This window comes from Athene cunicularia (genome assembly GCF_003259725.1).
Source record: "Athene cunicularia isolate RWA chromosome 4 unlocalized genomic scaffold, athCun1 chr4_part2, whole genome shotgun sequence".
Lineage (NCBI taxonomy): Eukaryota > Metazoa > Chordata > Aves > Strigiformes > Strigidae > Athene > Athene cunicularia.
The window spans coordinates 19380475-19398287 of NW_020799099.1; the positions used below are offsets into that span (position 1 = coordinate 19380475).

General features: G+C 37.5%; 1 protein-coding gene across 6 annotated transcripts in view; it reads right to left on the reverse strand.

The window, feature by feature from the left end:
• RAP1GDS1 (Rap1 GTPase-GDP dissociation stimulator 1) overlaps positions 1–17813 on the reverse strand; it is a 94268-nt gene that overhangs the window by 38871 nt on the left and 37584 nt on the right. For 3 of the 6 annotated variants that reach the window (XM_026847440.1, XM_026847442.1, XM_026847439.1), the window contains exons 3-4: positions 8679–8801; positions 3994–4119 (exon numbers count right to left, since the gene is read on the reverse strand). In XM_026847440.1, the coding sequence (XP_026703241.1) occupies positions 3994–4119; positions 8679–8801 (249 nt within the window). Of the gene's footprint in view, positions 1–3993; positions 4120–8617; positions 8802–17813 lie in introns of those variants that run through there. The other 3 variants (XM_026847443.1, XM_026847444.1, XM_026847441.1) reach the window with 3 other exon arrangements.

A 17813-nucleotide genomic window follows, 5' to 3' on the forward strand; every position in this document is an offset into this window, starting at 1 on the left:
GGGATGAAGAGTGGTGAGGCAGATAGAAGGATGGGTCTTATGTTCTGACTGGACAATGCCTAAGAATTTAGATTTGATTATGTCCTGGTTTTGGCTGGGATAAAGTAAATTTTCTTCCTAGCAGCTGGTATAGTGCTGTGTTTTGAATTCAGTGTGAGAATAATATTGACAACACATTGATGTTTTAGTTGTTGCTAAGTAGCACTTACAGATTTTTCAGTTTCCAATGCTCTGCCAGTGAGCAGGTACACAAGAAGCTAGGAGGGAGCCTGGCCAGGACAGCTGACCCGAACTAGCCAAAGGGATATTCCATACCGTAGAACATCATGCTCTGTATATAAACTGGGGGGAGTTGGCGGGGGGGGCTGATAACTACTCTGGCATCAGTCAGTGCATAGTGAGCAAATGCACTGTGCATCACTTGTCTTTTCTTGGGTTTCATTTTTCTCTCTTTTTGTTATATTTCTTTTCATTACTACTACTGTTATTATTATTATAACATTTTATTATTGGTTTTATGATTATATTTTATTTTAGTTATTAAACTGTTCTTAACCCACGAGTTTCTCCAATTCTCCTCCCCATCGCACTGGGAGAGGGAAGGAGTGAGTGAGCAGCTTGGTGCTTAGTTGTTGGCTGGGGTTAAACCATGACAGATTATAAGTAAAAAAACATAACTGGTGGTTAAAAGCAATGAGTGGGCTAGGAGCTTTACATCTAGCAACAGAGTTCAGACAAAATTCTGTCCCTGAGTGAGGCAGAGGAATCCGTTGTCTGGGGATACGGAAGTACAAGCAGCTGTACTTGGTACAGGCTGTAGATATAGTGGAGGAGAAAGCAGGAGGGAGAGGAGGAGACATCACTTGGCTTTGCATTTTCTGCTTTGATGAAAATTTGGGGGGTGAGGTGTATGTGGCATTCACTAGACAGAGCATGTAGAACAATTACAGGCTGTACAGGAACATGCAGTAATGTATCTTCTTAAATTGTAGGACAGCACTGAACAGTCTACATACTGTGATTAGTTAAATTCACTGCTTCTGGCTTAAAATCTTTTGGGTTACCTCAATTGTTTCTTTCATCTCTGCATACAAGACAAAGGCTGAGAGAAACCTCATCAGTACTAACAAAGCTTCCTCTACTCTGCTTTGCAATTACATTTGTCTGTATTCTATTCTTAATGTTCAGAGACTCACATAAAGTAGATCTCTTCACAACACAAATACTTTTAAAAAAGATGATCTCAAGACTGCTTTGGATAAATTTGACCTATTTTTTTCCTCTTTAACTGTTTACAATATGCATTTTATTCTCTGTAGTTTCCTCCATGTTCCAACAGGTGATTCAGTATTATTTCAGGGGGCTAACAATGATGAACACCCAGACAGTAACATTGTGCAAGTGTACTTCAAACTCAATAGAGAAGGGAATCTGTCAGTAAGTCAACAGGTTTTCATTTCATGTTTTCTGTGAGGAAATGGCTCTGTTTAGTAAGGTCTCTGGTCAGCAAGTGTGTAATTCCCCTTTTAACAGTAGGAGGTACTAAACCTCTTTCAGCATTGGGACTTAGTCTCTCTAAAATGGCTATGTTCCAGGGGTAGTCCCTCCTGAACTTACATGGAAATGGTCTTGCCTTTATGCAGCAATTCTGGGATCTCTGAACTCTGAGAAATCACTGCCATTTTCATTTAATTGAGAAAAAGATTTCAGGTGATCCTTCTCCTTTGCAAGGCCACTTTTAAGAGGCCCTTCCCTGTAGGAAAAGCCATTTGTTCCACAATTTTCATCCTGTACCATGCAGACTTCTCTCAGAAGTAAGAGATCTGATTAACTCCTTTTCACATAAACTGTCACTAAAAAAAGTGATGCATGCTTGCTGGGATGAAATACAGTATAATTGGGACTTTCAATAAATAGAAATGTTTCTATGAGCCATTCAGTATGGGCCTAATTTCAGGCTAATATTGATTTAGTACTTAAAGACCATCCTCATTACAGCACATTATAATTACATGGGTGGTAGATGTGAAAAACCAATCATGTATATGGTAAAATATAGTTACTGAAGTATTTCAAGTTCCTATATGAATCCCAATTATCAGCTGCTTTTGTCTCAATTGAAAGGAAAAAGACTATCAATACATAACATTTTTTATTAGAGCTACTGGCCTCCGCAACTTGTCTTTGCTATACTTAAAAGCCCTTTGTTAGGGAAAAATAATAGTCATAGATGAAATTATATTAAATTTTATGGTAATAAGCATATTGAAAGTATTTGTCCTAATAAGAATTTAGGATGGTATACATAACTACATAATCATTACACATTAATTAAGATAACAAAAAATAAAGTCAGGTAGGGTGGATGTGATAAATAAGCACTGTAAATAGCGTTTTCTACTCAAATCCAAGATGCTATTTTATTACACTTTATTAATGTTATTCAAATACACAGGGAAGGTAGTGACTGTCCTCTCACAGGAGCACAGCAACACATGGCATACAGAACACATCACTGCCTACTGTAGATTATCAGGCTCAGCTTTGCTCCACAGAAGGGCAACACAAGGCGTCATACACCTTTTCTGTACTGGCTAAGTCCTGCATTGTAAAAGTCAGCAGTAGTTCACAACACTTGATACTACAAAACCATTTTTGTGTGTCCTTATTGTATTTCCTGAAAAAATGTGGATTGAACAACAATGGCATCAATAGGTATGTAGATTTTACTTATATGAAATAAACCAGTGCCATCTGGGAGTAAGCATTGTATCACATATGACCCTGAAATAAAATATAGTAAATAAATTATGTTATAGAAAGCTCAACAGATTCTACTTGAAGTTTCCATAGGGAAGCAGTTGTTCAGCTGATTGGTCACCTTAAAGAAAATCCTAAATGAAAGAATTATACATTAATATCCTCAAGCAGTAGTTGTCTGTAAATGAAAATGCCAGCATGGAAAATCCGATTAACTTCCCTAAGGTCAAAGGCAAGGTAATTTAAAACAACATAAAATGTAAGTTTCCAAACTAGGATGAAAAATATTAGCAAGGAGAAAGGCTACCAATAATTCAGTTCTTTCAACAGATAGTATTCAGAACAGCAAAACCTTTAGTAAATGCAACACAATACAAAGAAAATTTCTTGCCATATGAAATAAGGCACTAAATCTCAAGATAACAAAAGGCTTTTACTATTTCACCTCACTTCCCATCTGCAGACATCTATAGGCTTCTAACTCCTTCATGTGCATAGAATGATGTTCCTGGTGTCTGTGATTCTGTACCATATTTATTGTGCCCTGGCTTTTTAAAGTAAGGGATAATGAGGTTGCATGTTCAAAACACTGCAATCACTGGTTTGGTTTTGCAAATGACATATCCATGCATGTAATCAGCACATGGAGTCACAGTTGCATTTCAAACTCAGTTGCTTGGCAGTGCAAAATTTATTGTGCCCACAAAAAGCTAAAAAACCTCCCCAACCTCCCTCCCCCATAACCCCTGACTACCAAAAATACCAATATGTAATCTCGGAGCAATTGATTGGCATCATTTCAGCCACATATGTAGCTCTGCACAGCTCTGAGACTGGTAGAATATGAATATTCCCTTCTGACTCTGTCTTTTCCCTTCTGAGACATTCTGTTTGAGGAAAAATTAACTATTCAGGCCTCTGTGTATGTAGCACCTGCTCTTTGAAAACCTAGCTCATTATGTTTAAAAAAAACAAACCCAGGATCACAAATCTTTTCTATTCTTATATCCGGATGTATCACAATATTGAAACAGGCTTTTTTAACCTTTCTGTCACAAAAGCATGATGCAAGTGTGACATTCAGTTGTCCCATACAACAAGAGGCGGCATGTGGTAAACAAAAATCAAGAAAAGAGGAAAATGACCCCCCAGTACACAATGTATAGGACACCAAAACATTCCCCCTCCATCCTACAAGAGCATTTATAAGATATGGCATATTTCAACACTCACGGCTATCGTAGCATATATTGCCCAGGGCACGTCCTGTTTGAAGCAGTACTTCCTGGTCTTTGCAGTTTAACAGCTGCACCAAAGGAGGGATCAACCCAGCATCCACACATGGGTTCCGCATGAATTCTGCAAATAATGCAAAGCCTGTTAAAGCAAGTCGGTTATTTTCAGTGTCATCCATTCTAGTCACACTGGCATTGCAGTTCCGCCTTCTGTGAGAATAAACATATGCATAGATAAACAATGTAACTTCTCATGCAAGTTCTTAGAGAACACACCCAAATTAGCATTTGGGTTTACATTCTTTCCATTATTTTCTAATTTAGAAGTAATTAAGAGTATTTAATTGACTTCCACAGAAACTAATTTAACATAGCTCAGACTGAGCATGTTTTTAGCATCATAAAGAAGTGTTTTTAGCATCATAAAGAAGTGCTAAACAGTGAATTCACAACCTTTTTCTCTATTCCAACAAATTCAGCATAAATTAAAATTACTAAACACCACAAAAGACAACATAAAACTGGTATTCATACTCCAGAATGAGCAGCATTTTTTACTCTCTACTCCCTTTATTAGAACCCCTAAAAAGCTTTTGCTTTGGGGGGAAAAAAAAAAGAAAAAAAAAAAAAGAAAAAGGAATTAAAGCAAGAAAGAATGAGAAATACAAGAGAGATTATGTGAGACCAAAGGCCTATACCTTTCCACAGTCTAACTGATGCCCAGCATGGGAGGAAGCCAGAGGACCCATCCACTGGGAAGATCTCTCTGCCTTTTTGTCCTTCCTTTCTGCTGTGTCCCACAGCCACAGAGAACCAAAGTATTATTTCACATCCATGCAAGTCAGAGAGAATTATTCTGGTGTCAGAGAGATAAAGGACTGGTCTCCAGAAGGACCTAGTTAGGCAGGCACTGTGCTGTGCATTTTACAAGGGAAGTTTACCAAAGCAACCACCTGATACACCAATAGTGTTACTTAATAGTTTACTACAGGGTACCCTTCAGAGATGTAGCATTGTAAAAGGTCAATATGTTTTTGATTTGTTGTGAATTGCAGATTATGTATTTTCCCGATTTTAGACTATGTTGGATCTTCCAAAATCAGTTTACCTTTGTGTTACTTAAGAAACAGAATGAACCAAGGTGTACAATCCCCATAAAAAGAGATGAGAAAGATTTTCTGAATCTGGATCAACAGAACCCCTCACACCAATAACTCAAGGATTTCATACAATGTATGATGTACAAATACTCCTTCTGTTGCACCTATTTTACAATGTTCTTTGATGTTTCTGTAGCTACAGAATCTTGTATCTTTTGTAGTTAATCTTGCAGTGTTATTTTAGCTAAAGAAATAATTGTGATAGAGGTAAGCAATCTTCACATTACCAATAAGTAGATGAAGTAGAATCAGCAATATCTATACACTTGCACAGGTCCAACAGAAGACAGTAGTCAGCACAACTGACCCACCTCCCTACGATACTGTAACATTTTAAAACTGTACACACTTATACTGTGATAAATGGTGATGGTATCCATTGTAATGAATAGAACAAATAACACAAACATCTGTTCTTTAAAATTGGTCCTGCCATGTCCTTGTATCCTTGTAACTTTTTATCTATGCTTTATCACCCACTTTCATATTCATTTATTAATAAATAAAAAATTAAATAAAAATTACATTCTTCCATATTCTCTGTACCCTCAGCCTCTTCCTATCTTAATTGCCTGTAAAATCTCTTCTCTGTTCGTCAGTTTCTCCCTGCTTTACTTTCTTTTATATCCACTAATTTACCATAGTCTCTACATCATCAAAGTCAGATTTTATATTTTTTTTTTCTCTTAGTCCGTGTACTCTGAAATGGAACTTGTTGTCTCCTAAACCATTGACAGGTCTCAGTCTGTTCTGTTGTATGTTTAGGTTCTTGCTCAAATGGTGAAAAGGAGTAAGAAACTCTTCCTCCACTTGATGTTACCAGAAGCTTTCCATCTCTCATTTGGCAACAAAATTATGTAATATGCTGAGCAAGCTTGTAGGGCATGTGAGGGTAAGAAGTAAAAGAAATGGCATTAAATATAACAAAATAGATCTGAGACAGCAACAAAAATGTGGTAACTGCAACTATATTTGCAGGTGATACTACACAGAAGTAATAGAAGAAAGATAAGGTAATAAAGAACAGAATGATTTAGAAGTTTTCCACTGACCTGATGGAGAAATTAAGCAGATTGTTTGAAGAAAACAGTGAAGAGTGGCTTAAGAAGTTAAGAGAACCACTGAGGAGAGAGTAACATAAACCAAAAGGAGGACAAGATTTCAAAAGAGAAACATAAGTATTACAGATTGTGAAGATATGGTCTCATTCCTATACCTGGCAAAGAAGAGACTAAAGACTTCATAAGAGGGTTTAAAAGGTCCACAATGCAGAGAGAAGCTCCAGGTAGCAAATGCATCTGAGCCTTCAGTGTGCTCACAGTTGAAAGGGAAATGGCTGTAGCTGGAGACACAAGAGTGACTAAGGGGGTTTTGTGTGTTTGGATATTTTAAATGGGAGAGACTAACATGAAATCATGTTGGGAGGAGGAAGAGTCATGTGAGCTGGAGAGGTGAAACAGAGCAAGAACACAAAGAGGTGAAAATGAAGAGATGAAACCTGACAAAATCACCGAGGAAAATAGAAGGATTTGATGTGACCAGATGTGTGTGTGTAGGATCAGATGAGGGGAATGGGAAAGAAAAACAAGAAGTGAAGAAAAGGATGCTCTTTTATCAGTAAAGCCCAGAGTCAGAAGCACTACTCCTAGTTCTGCCACTGCTGCATGGCATGACCACAGGGAAATCAGTTCAATTGCCTGGGATTAACACCTACTGTTTGTAGGACATTGATAATGCAGGTTTCTCAAAGCACCCTGAAACTTGTTGAAAAAAGATGCAACATGAGTATGAAACGCTCATAATGTTAAGTAAGAGGACAAAGAAAACAACAGAATTCAAATTAGGTGTTCCCTGCTATCCTGCTTAAGCAACTCTGTCAACAGAGTTAGAATCCAAAGAGAAACACCCAGCTCATCTCAGTCTTGAAAGCACTGGGCACCTTAAATAATTTCTGAATATCTTTACTTTAACCTTGGCTGCCAGAGGTCCCAGTCACACCTGCTCTCTAAGAAAAAGACAAAAACTATTTTGTATGATGAACCAGGTAAAATGCTAGCTCTTCTGAAGAGTGTACACATAACAGCAATTTAAAAGCTGTCAGAGAAAAGGATATATTAGAAACTATTCAAAGATTTCATGTACTAATTCAGACTGACTAAAATGCTCTGTAAGTGAATCATGCAACAAACAATGCACACTAATCAGTTAAGCTATTGTGAACATTGTTTTCATTCTTAACTTTTGCCCTTTTGAGGTAAGAGCTAAAAGAATGCAGTTGACTGCAATATTCTAAATATACTTACTATGAATTCATAAAGCACAGAAAAGGCATGTGATATGGTTGCATGAATCTATAAATCTGAAACATTTTTCTAAGCTTAAATGTCTATGTTTACATTTTTACTGGATATTTACCTAAATAATTTTAAAACTTAAAAAACTAACCATGTATATCTTCTTTTCTTGTTAATGTTATTTCTGAATATCCATATATAGCATTGTCTCAAAAATCAGTGAATTGGATGGAGGAGGTCACACAGGGACTATCAGGAAGGGGCTGTAGTATTGTGATTCCAAAGAAAAGGTGGAAAGGAAACGTGGAAATAGTCAGCAATGATGTAAGTCCCTTCCCTGAAGAGGCATCAGCATAAGAGTTTACAGAGGGAGAAAGATATGGCTGCCAGGCCTGCATGCAGACAGCAGTTAAGAGGCATCTTACTTTTTTCTGCCTGGCCTCTGGGGAAGGAAAGTGCAAAATGCAATCTGTGCCTCTTTGGCTGGGACTGCAGCAAGTCAAGGAGTGAGAAAAATCAGCCACAAACCTCCTCTACCCTCGACTGCAGATATGAGGCCATTTTTTTGAGCTAAAGGTATTAAGAGGGGTAGTGGGTGAGCTTTAAGACAATTCTTTAAAGAAAAAAAATGTAAATAGCTTTCCATTATCTCCTACAAGATATAACTGTATGTATGTAATACATACCAAAATGGACCCCTGATTCTAATTTGGGATCTTGGGCTGTAAGTCTAACATAATGCTCTTTAGGTAGGAGTAACTGGTTTTGGTATTCTGTCAATAGCTTTGTAATGGTAATAATGTTATCACAAATCTCAGACCAAAGAAACAATCTGCTGTCCCTTAACCTGCTGTATATGTGCTACTGTTGCAATATGTGCACTACTTATAACAGGATGCACAATAATGCACACCTCTTTTTCCTATATGCATTTCACAAAGCCAGTGGCATGCTATCTTTGCCCAATAAATTATACTATTGATTGTCTTAAAAAATAAATAGCATGAAAATAAGGACTAAAAGAATTCCAGTAGCCAAATGCTGTTTTGATTGTATTAAGAAGTAGAGAAAAAAAATTTGACAAAAAGAAAAAAAAAGAAGAGTGAAAGGGAGGGATATGAAAGGTGTCTAATCCACAAAATGAAAACATAAATGAAGTAAAACATACTGACAAGTGAGGTGAAAAACTGAAGATGTTCCAGCAGAAAAGTTCTTGTAGAAAACCTCACCATTTCTGGCTACTTCTGCTATGATGTTAGCTACTTTTGCTGTGCAGGAAGATTGTGGCGTCAACAGACCCGCGAACACCTGAAGAACTCCACTTTTCTGGATTTTTTCACTTGTCTCCATATCTGAAAAACACATCACACAAAAATGACTTGTGAATCAGCTTGTTTTGGGGAAGAAAGAAAAGAAGAAGAAAAGTTAAGTCTCTTCAAAGGTAATTATTCATTATTTTCCCATATAAGAAGCCAGCTGCTATTTCAGTGATCACATTTTATATGATGTGCTCATAGAACTTAATACTTTGCCATTCCTAATCAATTAATCTTTATTATGACTCAGTGTTATATAAGTAAATACAGATACATACTCATGCATACATAGGGAATCTACTGGAGAGACTGGTAGAAAGACTGAAGGTCATAGAGTGATATGCTGCAGCCTAAAGTACAATATAAAAATCAAGAAAGAGTACTCTGAAGCAATGAATTATTGGGAGTGTTTAAGGAAAGATGGGGAAGTCCTCACAGCTGAGGGCACAGCTTAATGCAGAGTAAGAGTCAGAAACTGAACAAGAGGGAGAACTAAGCAGATTCTGGTCTAGACTCTTACATTGAGCTTGAATATCTTCTATGTTACTCTGCTAAGCTCCAGTAGCTCCAATATAGTCTCAGGTAGAAGGAAAAGGGAAAAATAACACTGAGTTTCTTGGAGTAGAGATCAAAGATTTGGGACAAAACCTTTCTTCTTTCTGCCTGTAGTACAGAGGAATTGCGCAGCTGCTCAGTACCAGGGCCCCACCTAGCATTGCTGACCATCAGCTCTGTAACAATCTGAAAATTAGCACTGATTCAGCTGCAAATAAAGATAAGGTACTAGATGCTAAAACACATTTTGCTAATGCTTTCAAATAACAGCATATTTGAGACTAATACTAGTGTGACATTCAATATGATCAGATGGCATCTATCACTTAAGAAAGCAGCATGACTCCTTAAGCCATTCATAATGGCAGTTATTTGCATTCTCCATAGATGGCTATGAGATGGTCTAATTGATGACTTTTGCAAAGCAAATCAAATCCATCTGAATGTAATGATGTTCAACAGCCCTGTCTCACAGGGGCACTTTTAAGCTCTGTAACATGCACAAACCCTCTCACATCTTAAAAGAAAAGCTTTACTGTAATTGCAAGTTGAAATTAAAAAAAAACCCCAACTGCTAGAGCTTGCCAGTAACGGTGAGAAACAGATGTAGACGCTTCAGAGTTGAGCAGACAGGCCTCTGAGCACCCCTTTCTGCTATTTCTTAAAAGTACCTTTAATCTGGTGCAAGAGCTATCAAGATAGTCAGGCTGGACAGTAATAGCAGTAATCAATGCATTTTGGTTTTATATAGTATCCTACAAATCTGAGAGTAAAGGGAGGGATATTATATATTCTTGAACAGCAAAAGAGAAGCCTTAATTTAATCCAATATTTTTTCCGAAAAAAATGTTCTCTGTTTTCCCCCTAAACAAGTAAATGCATATTTTCTAGAGCAGCAGTTTAGCTGTGCTTCACCTGTGAATTGATAATGATATGTCACTGGGCTCTCCTCCTCCTCCAACCCTGTAATTGACTTTTTACCTGTGGCAGCTCCAGGACAACCCCTGCTACCTCCAATCTCAGGAGAGATCCACTCAAGCTGACCCCGTACAAAAGCCAGCACAAGGCTGGCAGAGGTGGCTCACATACAGTATGTACATGCTTTTCTGTCTGGGAGCCACTGATGTCTAGGTGATAGAAAATGGACTAAAAGGAGAGAACTTCAAGTCTGGACTGCAGTTATGCCTCTATTTCTATATTCAATTCCATCTTGGGATGGTGGTCTTTAGCTAAGAGTACTCACCTACAATACACCAGTGATGATATCTGATTAGGTATAAAATGAGAGTATACAGATTAGGTATAAAATGAAGATTGATTGATTGATTGATTTCAATGTGTCATGCATAATATATGTACTAATTATTAATTATTAACAGATTAATAATATCTGTTTGCAATCCAGTTAACTGCAATTTTTGGTAAAGAACCTTATGACTTATTTGAAAGTTTTTATAAATTCTGACATATAGCATATAGTAGATATATTCTTCCATGGATATAACCAGATGAAAGAAAAGTTTTAATTCACAGAAAATCATGTCAGGATTAAAGACTGGTCCAAACAGCTGTCTATTAAAGAAGAGATCCTCCTTCTCCCTTAAATTCCAAACTGAAAGTACAGAATTCAAAACTGGAAATGCAGGTATCTGTGAACATCTATAATGTTAACCACGATTAGTTAGGCAGCAGACATTAATGCATTTTCTCCTGCCGTGCTGCTGAGATACGCAGTATACAGTCATTTTTATGATCTGTAGTTTGATGGACTTCTTAATGTGCAAAACACAAATTACATAAATAGAACAAAATATATTCTGAAAGAAGTGGGAAAATAAAATTAAATGCTTCTCCAGGCCAGTTGTATGTAGCAGATATGCACTGATCTATTTTGTTAAGATAAGACAGTGAGTACCGATAAAAGCACGGGGCTTAACAGACTTGTTGGGAACTGGGAAACCAGCTAGCTGGGATCACATGGATGAAAACATATCACTGACTTTTTTCTTACTCTTAAGCACTACAGTAGGCACACCTGCATATATCATCCCCTTCAAACCAACATCCCACTGGCTCTTGTTACCCAGGTTGAGTACCAACGTCAAACTCCTGATAGTCACAGAAGACGGAAGACAGAATAATTTGACCAGCAGCGAGTGTACCTCTCCTATCACTGGGCAGGGATACCCCTATTTCCACTCTATCCTGAGTGCTCAAACATAATTTTTTGAGGGGAAAAGCACACTACTCTGGCATCAGGCAGAAGGACAGCTACTAACTATGCAGCCCCCAGTGCTCTCTCAAGCATTTTTGCCAATAATTGCCTCGGGTATAAAAATGCTTCAAGCTTGTCTACTTCAAGTCTACCTAAACTCTGCTTTTCCTCTGCAACATATTTACAATTTACACTTGGTGTAATATACAAATTAATCCAGCATCAAAATAGAAAGGTGACAGTATGAAGTTAAATCCTTTCAGATAGTTTACAGTATATCCTCAGTATAAGGCATCACAAGGGAATGTGCCAATAAAATTACTGTTACATCCTCATGCATGTTACTCTAAATTTCCTGTTTGGTATCTGCAGAACAAATACATTTTTTTCAGGGATTCTATATTCATCGCATTAAAGTTCTAACAAAGACAGTGGAAAAAAAAAAGAATGTGATGACATACAACTTAATTTCTTAATACATTTGTAATTTAGTTATAAAAAAACCAATCTTTTCTGGTGGGCTTTTGAAATGCTTACACAAGGAAGGACATTTTAATTGGAGTAAGATGTCTTATATATAAACCTAAAATTTCCTTGTTAAATTCAGCATTTTTGCTCAGTATTTTTCATATTATTTTAAAGGAGGAGGGCTTAACAGGCAAATGGCACACACGGCTGCCCTGTGGAAACTGGGAAGTCCAAAGATCTACAGCCATCCTTCACTTGTCTGAGGAGTCAACTGTACACTCAGTTCAGGTAGGAAGTGTTGAAATACATGGCTTTAGAACAAAGTATCAAGTTGGAGGTTTTGAAGATTTCAGCACAGCTGTAGGTACGTAAACAGTTTGGCTGCTTCTTAGAAGTGCCGAAATAGGACAACTACTTCCTGGCTACTTGCAAATTCTGAGCTAGGAGTCTGTGTGTGACTCTGTGCACGTGTGTGTGTGCAGTTCTAAACCCTGTTCTGCAGGATGCACTGAAGGTATCACTGTGGTAGTAAAGGACTGCAGCTGCAGAAAGTACTGAAAAGCAAATAACTGCACTGCATCAAACCAAGCTTTTCTTCTCTTTTTCCACTTGCAGCTATAGAGTGGCATGGCTGGTAGAGCAGGGGCTTTAGGAAGCATGGATTTAGACTGCCTGACCTCATTAAGGGCCATGTGCTTCTGTCTCTTTTTTGCTTGACTTCATGTAATGCGAGTCCTGTATAAAAGCCTAAAAGGCAAAAGGACAGGGACAGAAATGAAGGAAAAAGTCTGTGTGGAGTTAATCTTTTGGAGAGGGTGATGGTCACGTTATGTTTATGTAGCAGTATTTTCACTGTACAAAACATGATTTGGTTTTCCTTCTGCAGAACCTAAGACTGGAAGATCCCATACCATTGTTGTCTAAGGGATGGTACCCATATGACTGCCTGGAGAAATAGTTTGGGTTTTGCTGGGAATTAGAAATTGATAATGGCTTTAAGCATAGGCAGCCCTCAATTCTTGCCTTTATTTGTCCTATTGAGAAGCTGGAGAAGGCCTGTCTGGCTTGCTGTCTGTATGTGTATGCACTGAAGAGGTATTATTTGTTAAGTACATGAATATGCTGCACGCTTGTTTCATTCTGGGCTTTCTAGTAAATTATTAGAGGCTAAATTATTTTGAAAACTTATTTCACTTGTCTTTTGAATTGCTATTTCAATGTGTTGTCAGTTGTAGCTGGAGCAAGTAAAACCCAATTTTTCTCCAGCAGCAAGACAGACTTAGGCAAAATCTCCACCATGTAATCTCCTCCCATGCTTTCTGTAAAGGAAAAAAGGAAATTATAGCCAACGTTAATCATGTGCTAAAAAGTTGGCTTATGCTTACCATCTTACCTCCTTTAGCAGAACTACATCCCCTTTCAAATCTGTCTAATTTGTCTATTAAGAAAACCTAACATAACAATCTATGTAGCCTGATGTTAGGGTGCCACACCTCAAAATCATTTTCCAGATTTCAGATGCCTTCGTTTAAAGCCAGATTTTCAGTCTGCATGCACCAACCCACCCGTACATCACCTGCTGGCCCTTATCTTAAAGCAAAGAAACTACAGGACTGTAATAATGCTGCTTTAGAAACAGTCCCTTTGCACACAATATAATCCAGTGATGTGCCACAGCAGCATAACTGGGGGGGGGGGAAAAAAAACCTCTAAGGTTAAACCTGCATCTTTAGATGTCTCTTTATATCACTGGATATCAAGACAAAAGGTATGTTAGATCACACAGTGCCAAAATCTTATTAATGTCATAGCTGGGTGATTAAAATGTCAATATCCTTGCTTTTCATGTTTTTTTCAGTTCCTGAAGTCAGAATAATAAAGGGTGTGGGCAGGAAACTCTTTAATGTCATAGATCAGAGCTGGAGAGCTGCACACTGTGGCTATCAGACTGCTTAATTAAGTAGCAGAAATCATTATAGGAAAAAAAATCAATGATTGTCTCAAATTAAATTCTACGCTCTCTCCCCTCTCTGCTCTACTTCCTGTGAAATTTCACTCCTCTCTTTCACTCTTTTCTCCTCCCTGTGTCATTTTGTCCACCTTCAAGTGAAAGAAAAGGCAGGGACAGGTCAAGGAAAGGCATATCTGTCAGAAGTGCTACTACTTTGCTAGCAGAAGAAAACTGTATGTTCACTGTTCCCGTTCTCTATGCACAATAACTTCAAGTCACACTATTAGATGGAGCCCAACAGTAGTGAAGGCTAGCACTGCAGTAATTTCCATGTTGTGGAGGTTCACATGAGAAATGAGGCACACCACAGAATTGTAAATGAGCAGCTTTGTGAGTGTCCTCTTTATTAAGCCAACCGTGTTTGCAATCTACTCTTTTGAAAAATGTATGTATTTCTAGCCACAAAGATGTTTTATAAACCTCCTGAAACTACTGCAGAAAATTACCTTGGCTTTATAATGTCCCTCCTACATGTACTCTCACCAGAAAGAGAAAGATGAACACATGAATAAATAATGATGAGCCATGTATATCGTGAAAGGAACCTTCCATCTGCTCTTTCAGAAGGCAGAAGGGAGGAGAATGAAGAGAGCAAGTGTTATCTTTCTAACTGGCACACCCTCCTAACCACCACAGTAAAAAAGGTTCACATGACCAAGAGCAAGTATTGATGCTCTCTCCATATATGGCCTCCCTTGAGAAGCATTGTCTCTCTCTCTCCATACCCTCCTGCTGTATTTTCCAAACCGCAAAACGGAGAGTTTTAGTCTGCCTACAAGAGTACAAGAAGTGGGTTGTAAAGAACCTCACTGAAACAAATTATGTGCTCTCATGCAACAAAGAATGCACCACTGATAAGAAGGCTTTTGCTTAACCTTAGACAAAAAGACTGTTCCAATTATTGAGAGGGTTTTTTTCCAGAAAAAAATCCTCTAATAATAATTTATTTATAGAAATAAATGTATAAAAGCAAATTTCTTTTGGCATGCTCCTTCTCACATGGGGAAATCCCCACAAAGACAATCTGCTCCCTCACCTATCCTTCAAACTAGACCCCTAGGGAGGCAGGGAGGGAAGATTCTCCCTTAGCTGTGTGAAAGATTCCAGCGTGGTGTTTGCTCTGTTCTGTCTCTGTCAGCAGCACCAGGGCAACTTCAATTCCTATTTTTAATGAAGAAACTGAGATAGTGCACAGATGTTTGTAATTAAAATCTCAGCTCTAACAAGGAAGGAAGGACAGATGGAGAGACAGATTCAACAACCAACTAGCTGCATGATGCTCAGTGATTAAATTCTCCAAAGCTATACTGAAAGAACAAAAGTGAATTTCGGGATGAGTCCCACCCCTTGAATAACCTGTTGCAGGTACTAGTGAAGTAATGTAATAAAAATACATACCCGCTTTGATTTCAGTGAAGAAACATGCACATCAGTACTTCCACGGATATGTCACAACACAAGGCAGAATATTAAAGTTAGACAGCTCAGAACTCCTGAGTTCCTGAACTGGATCTAGTTTAGGACCCTGACACATAGTTTTGTGGATTTATCTGAGTTGCTAGTTCCCCCACTCCTCTTTCTGACTCACCCTCTCAGGAGGTAACCACTTTGGTAGCACAGTTGCTGGAAGAGTTTGATATGAGTGCCTCAGCTGCAAAGATCATTGTCTGGCATCTTAGTACAAATGTCATCCACTTAGTATCTTCACGTTTTATACTGAGCCTGTGCAGACATTTTAATCTGCCTCCTCTGTTCCTTGTACCAACTGGACTTATTGAAAGACCTTGGCTAATGTCTTAAAAATTCTTATGCTGTAGTTTTTCAATCTATATAACAGAAATACTAAGCCAGCAGTGTAAAATCCTTTTCCCAAATTTGATTTAGTATAAAAATCAAATCAGATCTGAAAGCTATGCATTATATAGGCAGGAAGTGTTTTGTATTCCTTTTAAGCAATCTCTTAAGAGTGTTCTCAAACAAGCTTAAATGACTGCTCTAAAATTCTGCCCAGTGTTTACTGGAAGAGTTCATCTACGTACAAAAGAATTTTTTAGCTACTGATGTTTTTAAAAGGTTTTGCTTCTGAAGTAGCTTAAGGAAAAGCTAATCTAAATAAGATCACACTTTTAAGTCATAAGGGACTGGGACAAAACTAAGAATGAAATTTCAGACCTGAAATTGTGAATGACATGATCTCTAAATAAATTTTTTTTGTAAAAAGCATGCCTCTTCCTTTGCTTCTGTATTGCATTTCAAAAATGCAATCTAAAAAGAAATTTGTCAATTGTGTTACCTGGAACTGCTATTCACTGATGCCTTCTGTGAAGAAAAAAATATGATATTTAATCTTTATTTGGCACATTGTGTATTCAGTGAATAGCACTTGGAATTTAACACTTGAATAAACATCATTTAACTATCTGGCACTAACTAAATACATCACTATTAAGAGGAATTTATGTAAAATATAATCCCACTAAGCAACAGTGATTATCATTCAGTATCATTAGGGTATGTCAGTTTACTGGGAGACAGTCCAATAAAAAGCAGTCACCTTGATTTAATACGTTCCAATTAAATAGGTATACTGTACTAATATACTATATACAACACTTATGAGGAAACATTTCTGGATTATGTGTATACACTGCCATGAAAAGGCAACAGCTTCATGAGTCAAGATGCAACATCTTTCTTCAGCAAAAAGGAGGAATGCTTTAAAACACAGTATTTGAGTCAAAACTTCATCTTACAAAATATCCATCAGGATCCCCAACTTTCAGACAGACATTTGACTAGAAATCTTGTTGGGTAAACTTAACGGACTGCAACGAGCTTAAATGACTGAGCTGGCCCATTTCAGTTTGAACCTCTGGCTCTTTTACAGGAGATTATCTACATCAGAGACAGACTAGAAATTCTTGCTTGTATGAGTACACTGGTCTAAGATGCAGGTTTTTGGTTTGACAGCCTCCTACCAGCAAACCCTTATTGCTGATGCAGCTATACTGCCAAAAGCTACAAAGCCAATAAAAGTCTGTTTTGTTAGTAATATTACTTTTTGAGGGACATAGTGTAAGGTATTGTAGCAAAGGAACTTTTTAGCCAGTAGAAACTGCACCTGTACTAAGGTGGTTTCCATCCTCACTAGTGCAAAAGCAGGCCTAAGCCCTCCCTAGCAGCAGAATATAAAACCTTCCTCAGTATTTTATGTACTTTCTTCATTTTCCCAAAAAACTCTCTCTCTATATAAAAATGCTCCTGTCAAAAATATTTTCCTCTGTAATCCATTATCACCATTTATGTGAGCATAAGACTTGATTTTATGCATACAAGCCAATCAATATGATTTTTGGTCATGCCAAATATTCCCAGTTATGTAAAATGTTATATTAACTTCTACTAATATAGATGTTGTAAAACATAATTCAATGGCAAAAACTAATTGTGTATGTCATGCTGTTTCCTTCAATTTTATAGCTTTTTACTCCCCATCAAGAAAAACATGTTTATATATGATGGTCAGCAAAGACAGTGTAATAAGAAATAAACTGGAAATACACCTTTGAAGGAAGAACACTTTCCTTGACACCTACTGTTATATAAGAATCAAGACTGATGGTGACCCAAAACAAAAGAATTGCTGAAAGAGGCTGTACATATTTTGGCTCTGAACAAGTTAATGCTTTCCCATGTATATAGCTTTATACATAAAAACACACCTCTTGAGCTCAGTGGGACTACCAGAACATAAGAATCTATGTCCTTAAAAATAAGAATATATGTAAGTGTTGGCAGA